The 15,441-nt window shown below is 47.3% G+C and overlaps 1 protein-coding gene across 4 annotated transcripts in view; it reads left to right on the top strand.

Moving 5' to 3' along the window:
* Positions 1-684: 684 nt before the first annotated feature.
* The window catches only part of Herc3 (HECT and RLD domain containing E3 ubiquitin protein ligase 3), a 99,536-nt gene continuing 84,779 nt past the window's right edge, over positions 685-15,441 (top strand). For 3 of the 4 annotated variants that reach the window (XM_075983951.1, XM_075983952.1, XM_075983955.1), the window contains exons 1-2: positions 734-871; positions 13,975-14,235. In XM_075983951.1, the coding sequence (XP_075840066.1) occupies positions 14,004-14,235 (232 nt within the window). In that variant the 5' untranslated portion in view covers positions 734-871; positions 13,975-14,003. Of the gene's footprint in view, positions 872-13,974; positions 14,236-15,441 lie in introns of all 4 variants that reach the window. The other variant, XM_075983950.1, reaches the window with a different exon arrangement.

Below are 15,441 nucleotides of genomic sequence, written 5' to 3'. Positions count from 1 at the left end.
TGCCATTCCCCACGTCGCTATCTCTGCATGAATATAAGAATCTGAGTCGAGAACCCCCCCTCAACCCCCTTCAATGGACATTGCTCCTTGGCTTCCCAGCCAGCGAAAAGCAATTTCACTCCTGGAAAGGTAACTCCGACAATAGCCTGTCCAGGGTCCTGTCATCTCTCTACCACCTCCAGCCTGCGGGTCCCACAACCTCCCAGCGACGGGTCCCACCACCTCACGACTACCTGCCTACCTCTCGGTTACCTCCTCCGTCCTACGTCCCTCCCGCACCCTCTTGATCCTCTCCCAACTGCGGGTCCCGCCCCCTCCCGGTCACCTCCTGGCTGAGAGTCCCGCCCCCTCCCCGCCCCCCCTCCGGTCACCTCTCGGGCCCCTCCCGTCCCGACGTCGCCCCGCCCTCTCCGCACCCGCCGCGCCCCGCCCCGCTGCCGCCGCCACCATTGGCCGGGCGGGAAGTCGTTCTCCCTGCTCATTCTGCGGCCGCGGGAGTGCGGGGAAACTTCATTAATACTGTGACGCCGGAGGCCGGGGTGGCCCGAGCTGACGGAGGGCTGCGGTCGCCGGGGTTGGCGCTGAGGACCGGGCGTGCGGGTGCCGGCTATCTCTGGGGCACCGAGGCGGCCGCGCCCGCGGGGGAGGGGAGCTGGGTTGCCCGCAGCTCCCCGTCGCGGAGGCGCCTCGCCGCCCCGGCTCGGACGCGGGCCGCCGGTGACCTCCCTGCGTGAAGAGCGGCGCGGCGACAGGGGAATTCGCGTTGCGGCTGCACGCGGGCTCCTCCCACCCAGCTGGCGGGCGGAGCTCGGAGACCCGGTCTCTGGTGCAGGCGTGCTGCGGCCGACCCGACGGCTGGATCGAGGAGCAGGTGTGTGAACCGAAGGGCTGAACCTGGGGAGACGCGCTCCGGGGGCTGCCGTGAGCGTGTGCAGCCCGGGACCCCCGGGACGAGTGTTTGGACTTCGCTGTTCCAGGCTGGTTCCTGATTCTATATTACTTTAGAGTTCACATCGGCCTCATTAGGAAGTACATTAAATTCTTACTTAAGACGTCTAGGATTTTGCTGGGATTTATCTCATCCGGGGAGCTTTGGGGGAGGACGATTCAAATGATATCTTCCATTTTTATGTGCCTTTTGGCTCTTTCCACAAATAGGGAGCTATTTCTAGACCCTTTCATTTGATAATTTGATAAAGTGAACTGATTTTTAGCTTTAGACTGGAAAGAAAGGAAAGTCAAACGAGGATTAGCCTTTTTAGATGCGGCGAGAGCAATCTGGTACATTCAGAGGCGTATTACAGTGCGGCTCTTTTTGGTATTTTCTTTTCTTGGAGAAGGAAAGCTTTATAAATCAGAAAAGCAAAATTAGGTAGATTATATACTCCAGTTTTGACCCCATTGGAGAAGTTAAGCTGCAGGAATCAAATTATATGCAAAACTCTGTTGTCATGAGCAAAATAGAAGCATGGCTCACTACTACCCAGTTGGACTTGTTCAGTAAGTAGTTGTCGATCATTGTGTTAAAGAAGAAATAGGAGTCCAAAAATGTTCCAGACAGTGTTGGAGAAGTCTTTGGGTATTGCATTTCATGCTGCGGGACACATTTGAATCGCTTAAGATTAGGATAATCACTTAAAGACATTGTTGTCAATAATGAAAGTAGCACCCCTGCTGGAGACAAAAGATGGCTCTGCACCAGTTTCAGAAATAAAAGTGGTGGTCTCCTAATCTGACGGAAGAAGGTAGAAATGATGGCCCAAACTCATGCAGGACCACAGACTGTGTGGTGACTCAGACCAGAATAGCTGCTAGATGAGGGACCTTAACACATCTTCATGCTTCCCTTTTGCTTTATTTGGGTGACTGGAGGTGCCAGTTTGGGACTTCTTGTATTGCACCTAGAGGATATAGTAACAGGGAGAGACGAAAGTAGAGTGTAGTAGTTGCAGTAAGGTAGCTAGCTGGGAAGGCAAACGAACAGCAAAACTGAATTATTCTGTAATTTCTGTCCAGTCTAAATGGGAGATGACTTGAAAATATTTTTACTGCTTCTATTAAATGGCCAGAATTTTATAAGGTCCTCTTTATGGCTTTAGTTCACGTAAAGATGCTTTACTTCATCAAGGTTGGTTGGAGGCTATCTTAACCAAACCCCTCTCTTGAGATACACTGGGGAACATTACATCTCTAGTGGTTAATGTATTCTTATTTTCAGAGGTTTACTCTTACCTTTCTTTTGGAAATGGAGTTGTGCTATATGGTGTAGACTGGCTTCTAATTTACGATAGTTCAAGTATGTGTTGAACTCAGTAATCCTCCTGCGTTGGCCTCGTAAGTACTGAGATTACAGGTGTGCATTCCAGGTCTGTGTAGACTACGTATTTTAAGCACTTTGCAGAGTCCTGTTCTTTATTTTTTTATTTTATTTTTTTTAACATAACACCCTGTGCTGAGATTGGACGTTCTGGCTTCTAGTCCAAATGCCTAATGTATGATTAAGGGTGAGTTAACTTAAGCCCTCTGAGCCTTAGTTTTTTTTCTCTTGGTCGTGTAAATGGGAAAACTATCTAACCCACAGAGCTGGTGAAGGCTCTGACCGATCTAGCTGCTTGGTCAGGGACAGTAACACATCTTCCTGCTTCCCTTTACTTTGAGGCAGTGAAGAGACAAGGTGAGCCCAGAAAGTGGGGACCTTGTTTCTGGGCTGTGCTTCATCAGCTTCTTGTTCCTCTCTTCTCCTTGTTCTTCCCCCTACCCCTTCATTGTAAGCCAGGGTTTCATGTGTCTGAGGCTGGCCTTGAACTCGCTCTGTAGCTGGTGCCAACCTAAAACCGATCCTCCTGCGTCCGTGCTCTTGAGTCCTGGATTACCGGCCGTGCTCCTGGCTTTGCTGCCACTTAGCCACTCTGTCCAGAAGCTCAGCTGCCATTTCTGAATGGATTGGTAAGCCTTGAACGTAAGGTGGTCCCTTTGACAATACAACCCTGCTCTCTTTGACATTTAAAACATTCAGAAATGATACTTGCTGGTGCTAAGGGTGTGTGTTTCTATGTGAGTGAGCTGGTTTTATCATGAGTCAGGATTGTGGAGGACAGTCTGGTTAATTCTATGGAGACTTGTTCACTCCTCCTCTTCCTCCGGCTGGCTTACGTTCTGGTTGTATAATCATTGATGATTTAGCGAATATGAGCTCACTTATTGCACACACCTGTGTCCTTTTACATTTTCCTTTGAAGTGTTTTATTAGCAAATATTAATGTACATAATAATTTATATGTAATAATGGTTTTGTTTTCAAATTTTTATAGATTTATAATGTATTTTGATCATCTACAGCGTTGTCTTTAAACTCATATTAACAAAATTCGAGTGCATTGCTTTTGTGGCTTGGTTTCCTTTTGTTTGGGACACAGCTCGGTGTCATGTTAAAGAGTATGGCTTGTAGTCTAGTAGAGGAAGTTTGAATTCTGCCTTTTGACTTAGGAAGTTTCTATTTCAGCTACTTATTTACATGTTCTTGGGCAAGTGATTTAATCTTGCTAATCTTGAGGTTTCTAAAGTGGTTTTGCCAACTTACCCTCCCACCAGCTGTGCATAATAAGACTTCTGGCTGTTCTAGAGCCTTGACTTGACAGAGGGTAAATTAAATAAAGTGTTTAGATCTAGACCCAGGGCTAGTTCTGCAGCCACAGCGAGCGTTGTTGTTCCTTTGCTCAGAGATTATTTTTGAGCCCTGTCCTAGTTAGGGTACTGTTGATGTGACGAAACACCGTGGCCAAAAGCAATGGGAGGAGGACAGGGTTTGTTTGGCTTATGCTTCCCCATCACAGTTCATTTTCAGAGGAAGTCAGTACAGGAACTCAAACAGGGCAGGAACCTAGAGGCAGGAGCAGATGCAGAGGCCGTGGGGACTGTTGCTTTGTGACTTGTTCAGCCTGCTTTCTCATGGCATCCAGGACCAGTTGCCCATAGTGGCACCATCTACAATGAGCTGTTCCCTTCCCCATCAGTCACTAATTGAGAAAATGCCGTACAGGCTGGCCTACAGCCTGATCTTATAAAGGTATTTTCTTAACTAAGGCTCCCCTTGTGTCAGGCTGACATAAAACTATCCAGCATGAGCACCTGTTATGCATAGGACAACAGTATGGTCTCAGAAACTGGAGAAATGAACAAGAAAGAGTCCCAGCCTTGGAGCTTCCCTGGAAAGCCGGAATTCTATTCTCTCAATTGTAGCATATTTGTGTGTTTGCTGTGTCTCTGTCCCTGTCAGTGTGTCTGGTTGTCTGTCTCTCCCCTGTGGTGTGTGTGTATGTGTATGACGGTAGGACCCTGCTGGGCATGATGATTTACACCTCTCCCAGGGAAGCTAGGGCAGGATGATTGTTTTGGGTTTGCAGCTAACCTGGACTACATGCAAGACTCGCGAATAGAACAATAGAGAAGATCTAGATCATCTAGTTCGATCCCCAGTACTAAAAAACCAAATAACAAAAAACCCACCATTTTCCAGTTGTGATAGTTCGTGTCTTTAATTTTCATACTCGGGAGGCTAAGGCAGGAGAACTAACATGAGCTTGAGGCCAGTCTGACCCATATATTGAGTGCCAGGCCAGCCTGGGCTTAATGAGTTAGATTCTTACTGATTTAGACAGTCTGGCGGTAGGCCTGGGACTAAAATCCCTGCACTGTGCAGTGTTCCCATCTCCATCGACACTAGCGAATGCCAACTTGTTTTCCATTCCAGCATGGGCCACAGAGCGACCCTGTCTCAAAAAGCAAAATAAAATACAAATTCCAGTTATGCTATCACACACCTGTAATTCTAGGGCCTCTGGTAGTTTGCATATGAAAAGCCAATGCCTCTGAACAGTCTGGTGGCACCAGACTCTTTTTGTAAAACTGTAGCCATTCGTGTGCTTGTGTTTCTGTGCACATATGTGTACGTGTACACTTTCAATGAATGGAAAAGGAAAAGCCTGCTTGCCCAAGCAGGGGATCCTGCTCTGCTCTGTTTAGTAATAGTGTCATTGTAGAAGGCATTCCCTTTCGGTCTGCTGAAACACAGGGGTCCATTTGAAATGGAGAAATACATAGAAATAGAGACTCAGTCAGCCACATCCAGCATGGAAAACATAACTGTGCACAGGTTAAAACTGGCAAGTGTAGCTTTCCAAGATCAGGATTCAGTTCACTGTGCTCTTGCCTTCTACTGAGAATAGGAGACATTACAGGTGGACTCAGCTTGGATCCTCCATAGAGGTTGTTTGTCTGTGTGGGCTCACGGTGCTGAGGGGGGCTCTAGGAAGTGGAAGACACCTTACCAGTGCTTTTTCTAAATTGTGAAATATTTGTATTGTAAAGCAAGACAGGTGATGTGTATGTTGAGAAATGTTAAGAACAGAAGGAAAAATTGTGATTCCTTTTGTAACTCAAAACTGTTTCTGAGACTCAGTTTAACTTCTATACAGTATTCTATTTGATGCATGTGGTATAGTTTGTTTCCTTTGAGACAGGTCTCACGAAGTCCACACTGGCTGCTCATCCTCTGCCTCTCTAGATGGTGAGCTTACCTTTTCGCCATCACACAACGCATCCCTGTCTCTGCCCTGAGCATCCTCTCAAGGGATGCTTTATAGGTATTCACTACCATACTTGACTCCCCACCCCTGCGTTTCTAATAATTATAAAATTGTTATCCATGTATCGTGATGCCTAGATTAATGTATTTCTCACTGCATTGTATAGTAAGGTGGCTGGTAGCCAACGTGCTCACATATATTAAAATGAAAATCAAATAGTATTATAGTATTGAAATGTCAGGTCTTCCGTTTTATTACCCATACTTTGAATGCACAGCCACTGTAGCGGACAGTGCCAGCACACAGCATTTCAGCACTGCTGCAAGTTCCAAGTTTTTAGCTTTTACTGTCTCTGCCTCTCTGCGCTTGCAGGAAGACCGTAGATTCTTAATGAGTTAGACAGTCTGGCCCGAGGCTCAGGAATAAAATGAATGTGCTGTGCACTATTCGTGTCTCCGTATCGTCGCTGGAAAATGCCACCTTGTTTTCCAAAGTACTAATGGCAGTTCACACTCACTAGCTGTGAGTCAGTGCTCTGGCTGTTCTGGTGTTACCAGACCTTCTTCCAATTCTCGCCAGGCTGGCTGGGTGTCTTGTGAAGTCAGCCCACAGCTCCCCCAGAGAGCCTCTCATTCGTCCGGCTTCACAAAGCCTGGTGCCAGATAGTGAAGGAGGCATCATGGTGAGAAGGCGATGGGCTGGAGCACAGATGCTTTGTCTGATGGCTGAAAGGGGCAGAGGACCCAGGTCCCACTAAAGTAAAGGATAAGGAAGACACAGAAAAAGAGTGTGGATGTCTTGTTGAACATCTGCTTGCCTTTTATGCTGCTCTTGCTGGTAGCAAACATTTTAATAATAAAGCATGTCATTAGGATGAATTTTGTTACTGGCATTTTTTTGAGTTTTGTCTCAGTTTATTTGGAGCTTGGATTTGGGGCATACCTGCAACACACCGAAGCCTGCACACGGCCTTTCCTGCATATATATCACCATTCGTGTATCCACCGCTGAGCGTATTTTAAAGGGAGTCTATCATTATTTTAAGTGAGGTTACAAGTCCTTTCTGAATTACTTAGGCGCCTTTGGCTTTCAGAGGAGTAGGAGTCAGTTATGAGACTGCTGTGGACATGATGTTAAGACCGTCGAGATGGAGGTTGCTGGTATGTATTCAGTGCACTCACTAGGACTGGTGCAGAGAGAGATGTCTGCCTTTTCTATCCAGATTCTAAATACCCGGAGAGCTCCCTGGTAGCCTCAGGTGCCCTGATGAAACGACGCTGTGTTGGCAGCTTTGCTTTGCTCTGGTGCAGGCTTGGCAGGACGTGGCTGATGTTGGTCCCAGCCAAGGAGATGAGGAGTGACACCCCAGTCTCTTCTGCAGCTGTCCTATCTGCAGAGGCTGAAAGCGGAGGACTAGGCCATTTGATGGTCACCCAGGACAGGACCGACCCTTTCCACACACATCTCCATAGAGCTCTGTTACTCCCCCACTTTGGAGAGAAAGGAAAGAGACCCTGGCCTCTGCGCTTCCTCCTCCAGGCTTCCCAGCTGGAGTGTGGTTAACTCCGAACTTGAGCTGAGTTGACTCATGTGGCCGTTCTGGCGTCAGTCTTTTACCAAGATGAGATGAAGAAAAGGAGACTGTGTCATGCGTGACCCCTGGGGAAAGTTGTTCTTTGAAAGTCATCCTGCTTTTGTTTTGTGATGGAGGAAGTGAAGGCTGGGCGGGAGGTGTAGGACGGGACTAGCTCTTCTCTCTTCTCTCACAGATTCTCTAATTGTATATTTTGAAAGGAAATGAATCTTCCCTAAGAGGGAAGGAGAGGTAATGAATGTAGAAAAATGAATGAGAGAAATTGGGATATCAAAATGCTCACTGATGCACAGACCGTGGCTGAGCTAAGTTCATGGACATTGGCAGCAGCCAGCTTTAGGGGTTCAGCTAGAGCATGCCTGTAAATGAAAGCTGAATTAATGGTTGTGGGGGCGTGGTCCTCCCCCTTTTGAGACAGTGTCTCACTGTGTTACCCAGGGTCGCCTTAAACTCATGATCCTTCTGCTTCAGCCTCCCAAATGCTGGGATTTGCAGACATGCATCATAATGCCCAGTTACCTGGCCTCTTTTTAACACACTGAACTTCTTTCCGGAAAGCTGGGTAATTTTACTGCCCCCTGCCGCCATTTTGAGACATTGTGATGACCCCAACCATATTCCCTATTAGGAAATAACTCACCTACAGCGATGTCTCTTGATTGTGGCTACCATTTAATTCTCTTGGCAAGATTTTACTTGACTACTTGAAGATGTCTTTAATTCAAGGGAGGTGAAGTTTCGAAGTTTTCATGTTCATTTATTGTTTTCATCCTAAAATGACTCTACTAGTCAGCCAAAGGTCATGCTTTAGGCTGTTTCTGTAGGATTATACTCCCCCAGAGGACTGAGAATTCAGCTGGGTCTCAAACACAAACTCCTCCAAAGTTGATTGACTCAGGATACCAGCATAGTAATGAAGGGAGATGCCATGCAGGTTGGGATGCATGGCCCCTGTTGAGCAACAATATTTTATCACTGTTGTAGAATTGGCCCTGGTGGAAAAAAATAATTAGTCGCTTGTTAATCATGGAACCCAAGCAAGACAAATGGCTGAGTGAATTTAGTGTCTGGTGTGAGGGAGTCCTGTCTGCTCCCCTACCCCACTACCCCACTAGGAAGTAATTCTTCAGTACATTCCATAGATTGACTGTTGATCAGGGTGTTCAGTTTTGCAGACAGTTCTGGGGACTTTTGGGAATGCTGGACATGCAGCAGTCCATCCTAGGCTCCTTATTGGAAGGTCTAGAGTGTGGAGTCTGAGTTCAACCCTACTGTGCTGCGGGGTGTGTGTGTGTGTGTGTGTGTGTGTGTCTAGAGTGTGGAGTCTGAATGCAACCCTACTGTGCTGCAGTGTGTGTGTGTGTGTGTGTGTGTGTCTAGAGTGTGGAGTCTGAATGCAACCCTACTGTGCTGCAGTGTGTGTGTGTGTCTAGAGTGTGGAGTCTGAATGCAACCCTACTGTGCTGCGGTGTGTGTGTGTGTGTGTGTCTAGAGTGTGGAGTCTGAATGCAACCCTACTGTGCTGCGGTGTGTGTGTGTGTGTGTCTAGAGTGTGGAGTCTGAGTTCAACCCTACTGTGCTGCGGTGTGTGTGTGTGTGTGTGTGTGTGTGTGTGTGTCTAGAGTGTGGAGTCTGAATTCAACCCTACTGTGCTGCGGTGTGTGTGTGTTGTATGTGTGTGTGTGTGTTGTGTGTGTGTGTGTCTAGAGTGTGGAGTCTGAATTCAACCCTACTGTGCTGCGGTGTGTGTGGTCCTATAATTACTTTCCCTAGCGCTCTGTCTCAGTTTCTTTTCCCTTTGTGTGTGTGTGTGTGTGTGTGTGTGTGTGTATTATGTACTAATACCTATGACTTTGACTCAGAATAAGCTCAAATTAAGTCTTACCTCTTGATGTTCTTAATGATGTGGTTATTTTCAGTCAGGATCTCTTTTATTACAAGTAAAAGAAACGCAATTTAAACAAAAGTAGGTGCCAGGAACAACAGACTAAACACACACACACACACACACACACACACACACACACACACACACACACAGAGTTTATCTGATTATAAATAATAGTTGATTCTTATAACTTCCAATAATCACATTTTATAAAGCTGCTGTGAACAGCACATTAGTGACTCATGGAAGTCTTCCTTCCAGGCAGATACAGAAGGGGCACAGTGTTTGCGTCACCACTGTGTAATCTTGCTTTATGTATGCTAGTTAGTATATACTAGAACTAGCTATGCATCTCTGTCTGCATGAGTTGAGGAAGGTTTCCTGCTTTCTTGCTCTGGGTAAATGCTATATTTACACTTTAACTGAAAGCCCCGTCAGTGCTCCCCGTGTGAATACCCGACACAGCCGCTTTCCCGCCGTTTCTGCCATTGTTTTGCACTCCAGATATTTTTACGGCAGCTTTTGCGGGTGGATGATGTAAAGATTCAAGAAGTTTCCTCTTCTTTTTTCTTTTTTTGTTACTGATAGTAAATGAATCACAAATTACATTTTAATTTATTCTTGGAGAAAACTCACCTAAGACACACGTTTTCTTCGCGTAGCAGCCTTCTGCACCCAGCATCACGACAAGGCACTTCAGCCTGAGGGACGTTTTGAACAGCAGAATCTCTGACCTGTCCAAGGCCAAGCCATCCGCTCTCTACAGGAAGAATACCTGCTAACTTCTGAGCGGGACCTCTACTCCGGTCCTCTTGATTGCAAGGGGAGTCATCTCTAGCCCCAGACACATTTTCTTATATTGGCTAATCCTGTAGTTGTAATCAAGTAGGACTAGTTCTGTGCTCAGAGGGCAGGTTTAGTTTAAACTTTACACGATATTTTGGATACTGACTACAGTGTAGTCCTTCCAAGAGTATTTTATGTTGTGGTATTGTGGGTGACACGTTCCTCACGTGGCGGAGTGGATCTGTGTGGACATTGCTGTTGATCTTAGATGGGGAGCAGGGCTCTGCTGCCTCCAGCTGTGCAGCATGGGTGTTGTTGAGCTCTGCGAGGGATGCTTTATCCAAACATTGTTACGATGATGACAGGAGGTAATAATAAGTTGTGTATGATTACAGTGGCTGATAGATGATGTAGTATTGTGGTGTTAATACAGTTGTTGATAGGAGAGAGAAGACAAAACCTTAAAATATTAAAATGAAAGCAATGAGTGTGGATTAGCATTTGAGCCAGGTGGGAAGTCCCATTATAAACACATGCTGTGGTCTTATTCTTGTACCCTCTCTGCCTGCTTTGTACTTTAGGTGTCTTAACCCAGTCTTTGTAATTCATCAAAGAATAATTCTTTCTGGGTGGTGGTGGCACACACCTTTAATCCCAGCATTCAGGAGGACATCCAGGGCTACATAGAGAAACCCTGTCTAGGAAAACCAAAAAACCAAACCAAACTAAACCAAACCAAAAAACCATAAAACTTAAGCTGAGTAATTTTTTAGTGTAGCATCTGATAGACACCATACCATATTAAACTCTGGGGAAGAAGCAATACTTTCTGGTTAAGACACTGAATTAAGCTCAGTTTTATACTTTCCAAAAATTCAAAGATTAAATTAAGATTACTTACTGTAGTGCAGTTGTGAAATTACATTTGAACGTCATTAGGGACACAGTACTGTATTGTCAAGAAGGATTGAACCAATTGATTTCATTGGATTATAAACTGTAGTCATTGTTTTATGTTGAAGAAAGGAGTTGCCCATCTTAAGATCTGCGTCTGCACAGCAAAGCTGTCTGCTTTGTGCCCCTAGACCCTCAGATGTTAGCACAGTTCTTCCCATGGATTGGTTGGTGATGTGTTCTTGACATGTTGTGCCTAACCCTGTAATTCATAGCAAGACTGACATTTCCTTTTATTAAGTAGGACCCCTGTAATGTGTGCAGTGCAGCTTAGATGTCCCCGTGCTTTCCTGAGAATCTGAAACTGACTTTCAGTTGGGGGAAATACAACTTTAAGTAGATAGAAAGGAAAATTTAATTATTAAACATATATGAAAATTGAAATGTAACCTAAATGTCCCTAAGGCTGGTTTTTGGGAGATTTCCTTTCATATCCAAATAAAGCGATTTAAATAACAAACTATGCTAAGTAGGTGTCTCCTCGGGCAGGGAACAGTGTTTGAACCTGCATCTTATCATCTTTTGCCTGACATTCCTGGTCCCCTCACAGTCTTCAGTCTTCATCTCAGTTTTCAGGAAGTACTTTGGTTTTTTTGTAACCCACTCACCCGCTGCCAAGGTTCTGAATTTCCGCATACTGGTAAAGACTTAGTCTAGGGATTTTTACTTTGACAGTTTGGGATTCGAGAAAATAATAGCAGGCAGCATGGAACCGAACATTGGGCATGACTCTTCTCAAATCCACTGCTTCCCACTCTGTACTGGCCAAGCGTGTGGCCATGTTACAGGCTTCAGTCTTCCCTCTTCCCCTGGCATCTTAAAAGAGGAGGACCCCCCCCACTTTGTGTTTCCAATGTTGGGTACTGAACCCAGAGTCTTGTATAGGTGCTAGGTAAGTTCTCTACCACTGGCCTGCCCTCATCCTTCTGCTCTTTATGACATGCTTGGGCTTTCCTTCCTTCCTTTTCTAAATTCTAAACTTTTCTCTCACTGGGTGTTTGCTTCAGTGGGGAGTCACCTGCTTGACATTTCTAACTAGTGACAGTAGAGCCAAAAGAAGAACTGCCACATCATTTTCCAGAGGGGGGGCATTATCCACTAGAGCAGCCCCACCCTTCCCCAGAGCAGCCCTGCCCTTCCCCAGAGCAACTCCACCCTTCCCCAGAGTAGCCCCACCCTTCTCTAGAGCAGCCCCACCCTTCCCCAGAGCAGCCCCACCCTTCTCTAGAGCAGCCCCACCCTTCCCCAGAGCAGCTCCACCCTTCTCTAGAGCAGCCCCACCCTTCCCCAGAGCAGCCCCACCCTTCTCTAGAGCAGCCCCACCCTTCCCCAGAGCAGCCCCACCCTTCCCCAGAGCAGCCCCACCCTTCCCCAGAGCAACTCCACCCTTCCCCAGAGTAGCCCCACCCTTCTCTAGAGCAGCCCCACCCTTCCCCAGAGCAGCTCCACCCTTCCCCAGAGCAGCTCCACCCTTCTCCAGAGCAGCTCCACCCTTCCCCAGAGCAACTCCACCCTTCCCCAGAGCAGCTCCACCCTTCTCTAGAGCAGCCCCACCCTTCTCTAGAGCAGCTCCACCCTTCCCCAGAGCAGCTCCACCCTTCTCTAGAGCAGCCCCGCCCTTCCCCAGAGCAACTCCACCCTTCCCCAGAGCAGCCCAACCCTTCCCCAGAGCAGTTCCACCCTTCCCCAGAGCAGCTCCACCCTTCTCCAGAGCAGCTCCACCCTTCCCCAGAGCAGCTCCACCCTTCTGTAGAGCAGCTCCACCCTTCCCCAGAGCAGCTCCACCCTTCCCCAGAGCAGCTCCACCCTTCCCCAGAGCAGCCCCACCCTTCCCCAGAGCAGTTCCACCCTTCCCCAGAGCAGCTCCACCCTTCTGTAGAGCAGCTCCACCCTTCCCCAGAGCAACTCCACCCTTCTGTAGAGCAGCTCCACCTTTCCCCAGAGCAGCTCCACCCTTCCCCAGAGCAGCTCCACCCTTCCCCAGAGCAGCTCCACCCTTCCCCAGAGCAGCTCCACCCTTCCCCAGAGCAGCTCCACCCTTCCCCAGAGCAGCTCCACCCTTCTCTAGAGCAGCCCCGCCCTTCCCCAGAGCAACTCCACCCTTCTGTAGAGCAGCTCCACCCTTCTCTAAAGCAGGCCCACCCTTCCCCAGAGCAGCCCCGCCCTTCTCTGGAGCAGCTCCACCCTTCTCTATAGCAGCCCCGCCCTTCTCTAAAGCAGGCCAACCATTTTGTGTTTCTCTTAGCAATAGGAGGACTCCACCTCATTCGGCCACCTGATGCTTATGAACTGGTAGAGAGGGAGGAGATTTTAGTTTTATTTGTTTGAAAAAGCGTGCTTTTGTGGGTACATATTTTTAAAACTTAGGGATCTAGTGTCTGCAGTAGTCAGCCAGTCAAAGTTGGTGTCCTGCTATATGGAAGAAGCCTGTGTTAGTCCGCAGTCTCTGTTCAGGGTGTCAGCCATCTGAAGGCATTGTTTGATGAGGAGGAAGAAGGTGAGGAGTACCGGTGTCATAGGAAACAGGTCCAGGGGACACAGTGCTGATTTCTGCAGAGGGACTGCTTTCAGGTAGGAAGTTTTGGTGATGGATGGGAGGCAAGAGCGTAGTTTCCTCGTTCTTCACTGACTCAAGTGACAACATGCTGTGGATGGAGCTAGTAGTAGTAGGTCTATCTAACAGGATGGCTCAAATAAAAGCGAGTTTTTAAAAAGGCAGAGAGAGTGCAGAAGGAAGGACACTGAGAAAGTATGAGGTGAGCTCACCCCATCTCTGCCTAGTGGTGTGCAGAATGTCTGCTTCCTGCCATTGACATGCTCACTCAGTGTTGTAAGGGAGATTTATCTAAAATTTCATTTTAAGTGCTTAATAAAATGCAAAAAGTCATAAACAGCATCTTTTTGACTTGTAGCTACTTTTGACAATATTAATGTGTTTTGTTTTAGTATGCAAGACGTGATGAACACCATTTTTAATTATCACAAAAGTAATGGATTTTGTTCCATTTTCTTCAACTATCACATCTTTTGCTCACATGGGAGGGTTATTTATATTTTTATTGGTTGAATTTGTTACTTGATTTTTTCTGACATTTTAAAACTTGTTTTTTAATTTTTTTTCCTTACCTCCTCCCTCCTTTTTTTTTTTAAACAAAACTGTCTTCCAGGCTATATGACTCTCTGAACAATAAGAACAATGTTATGTTGGGGGTATTGGTCTCTGGGCCAACCAGGCATCAGTTCCAACCTGCGAGGAGGAGGAATCGTGGCTGAGCCCCAGGTGTGCCGCTTTGTGTCAGACAGAAGCATCAAGGAAGTGGCGTGCGGAGGAAATCACTCTGTGTTCCTGCTGGAGGATGGAGAGGTTTACACGTGTGGTGTGAACACCAAGGGGCAGCTTGGCCATGAGAGGGAAGGCAACAAACCAGGTGAGTGCCACTCCCGCTTGGTTAGCAGGGCAGGGCTACGGCACATGGTAGTGGGTCATTCCTCCCTACACCGCTGTCTTCAGGGAAGCTCCGGCATTCCCCACTGACCTGTGTCTAATTTAAGATATGGAATGGAAAAATGGAGTTTCTTCTTTTAAACTTATTATATAACGTGCAAATCAGGATTGAGAGGTGATTTTCCCTATTCAGTGAAAGTTAAGATGTGGCCATTTTAAACGGATTCCTCACGTGCTCAGTATCTGAAGTTTTCCTCCCGATTACCTCTTCGTTCTTTCCTTTCTGCAACATGCTTTCGGGAAGCACTCAGTGCTTAGCGCTGTGTGGGACTTTGCGGCAGAGATGAGGGATGCAGTGACGAGGTAGGACTGTGATTCTTGTGGCAAGTGCTGCGTGGATGTTTGGGTGCAGGCTGTGACGGGATAGACTGGGGTGGGGTGGAGGGGTGAGGTGGGCAGAGCAGGACAGAGTCGATGTTTGACCCATGAGTCTGTGTGTGTGTGTCTGTCTGTCTGTCTGTTGCTGAATACAGAGTATATGCCAGGGTTTGGGTAGACAGGTGTGTGTCTGTGTGTCTGTGTGTCTGTGTGTCTGTTGCTGAGTACAGAGTATATGCCAGGGTTTGGGTAGACAGGTGTGTGTGTGTGTGTGTGTCTGTCTGTCTGTCTGTTGCTGAGTACAGAGTGTATGCCAGGGTTTGGGTAGACAGGTGTGTGTGTGTGTGTGTGTGTGTGTGTGTGTGTCTGTCTGTCTGTCTGTTGCTGAGTACAGAGTATATGCCAGGGTTTGGGTAGACAGGTGTGTGTGTGTGTGTGTGTGTGTGTGTGTGTGTCTGTTGCTGAGTACAGAGTATATGCCAGGGTTTGGGTAGACAGGTGTGTGTGTGTCTGTCTGTCTGTCTGTCTGTTGCTGAGTACAGAGTGTATGCCAGGGTTTGGTAGACAGGTGTGTGTGTCTGTCTGTTGCTGAGTTGCTGAGTTGCTGAGTACAGAGTGTATGCCAGGGTTTGGTAGATAGGTGTGTGTGTGTGTGTGTCTGTCTGTCTGTCTGTTGCTGAGTTGCTGAGTACAGAGTGTATGCCAGGGTTTGGGTAGACAGGTGTGTGTGTGTTACCTAGTACAGAATGTTGACCAGGAAGTGGGTGGACAGGTGCCCTGGTGCTGGGCTGAGGCTCATGATAAGGGCGGT

This window comes from Microtus pennsylvanicus, chromosome 8 (genome assembly GCF_037038515.1).
Source record: "Microtus pennsylvanicus isolate mMicPen1 chromosome 8, mMicPen1.hap1, whole genome shotgun sequence".
Lineage (NCBI taxonomy): Eukaryota > Metazoa > Chordata > Mammalia > Rodentia > Cricetidae > Microtus > Microtus pennsylvanicus.
Note: the sequence above shows the minus strand (reverse complement) of the source record. Positions and strands in the feature narration are given on the sequence as shown.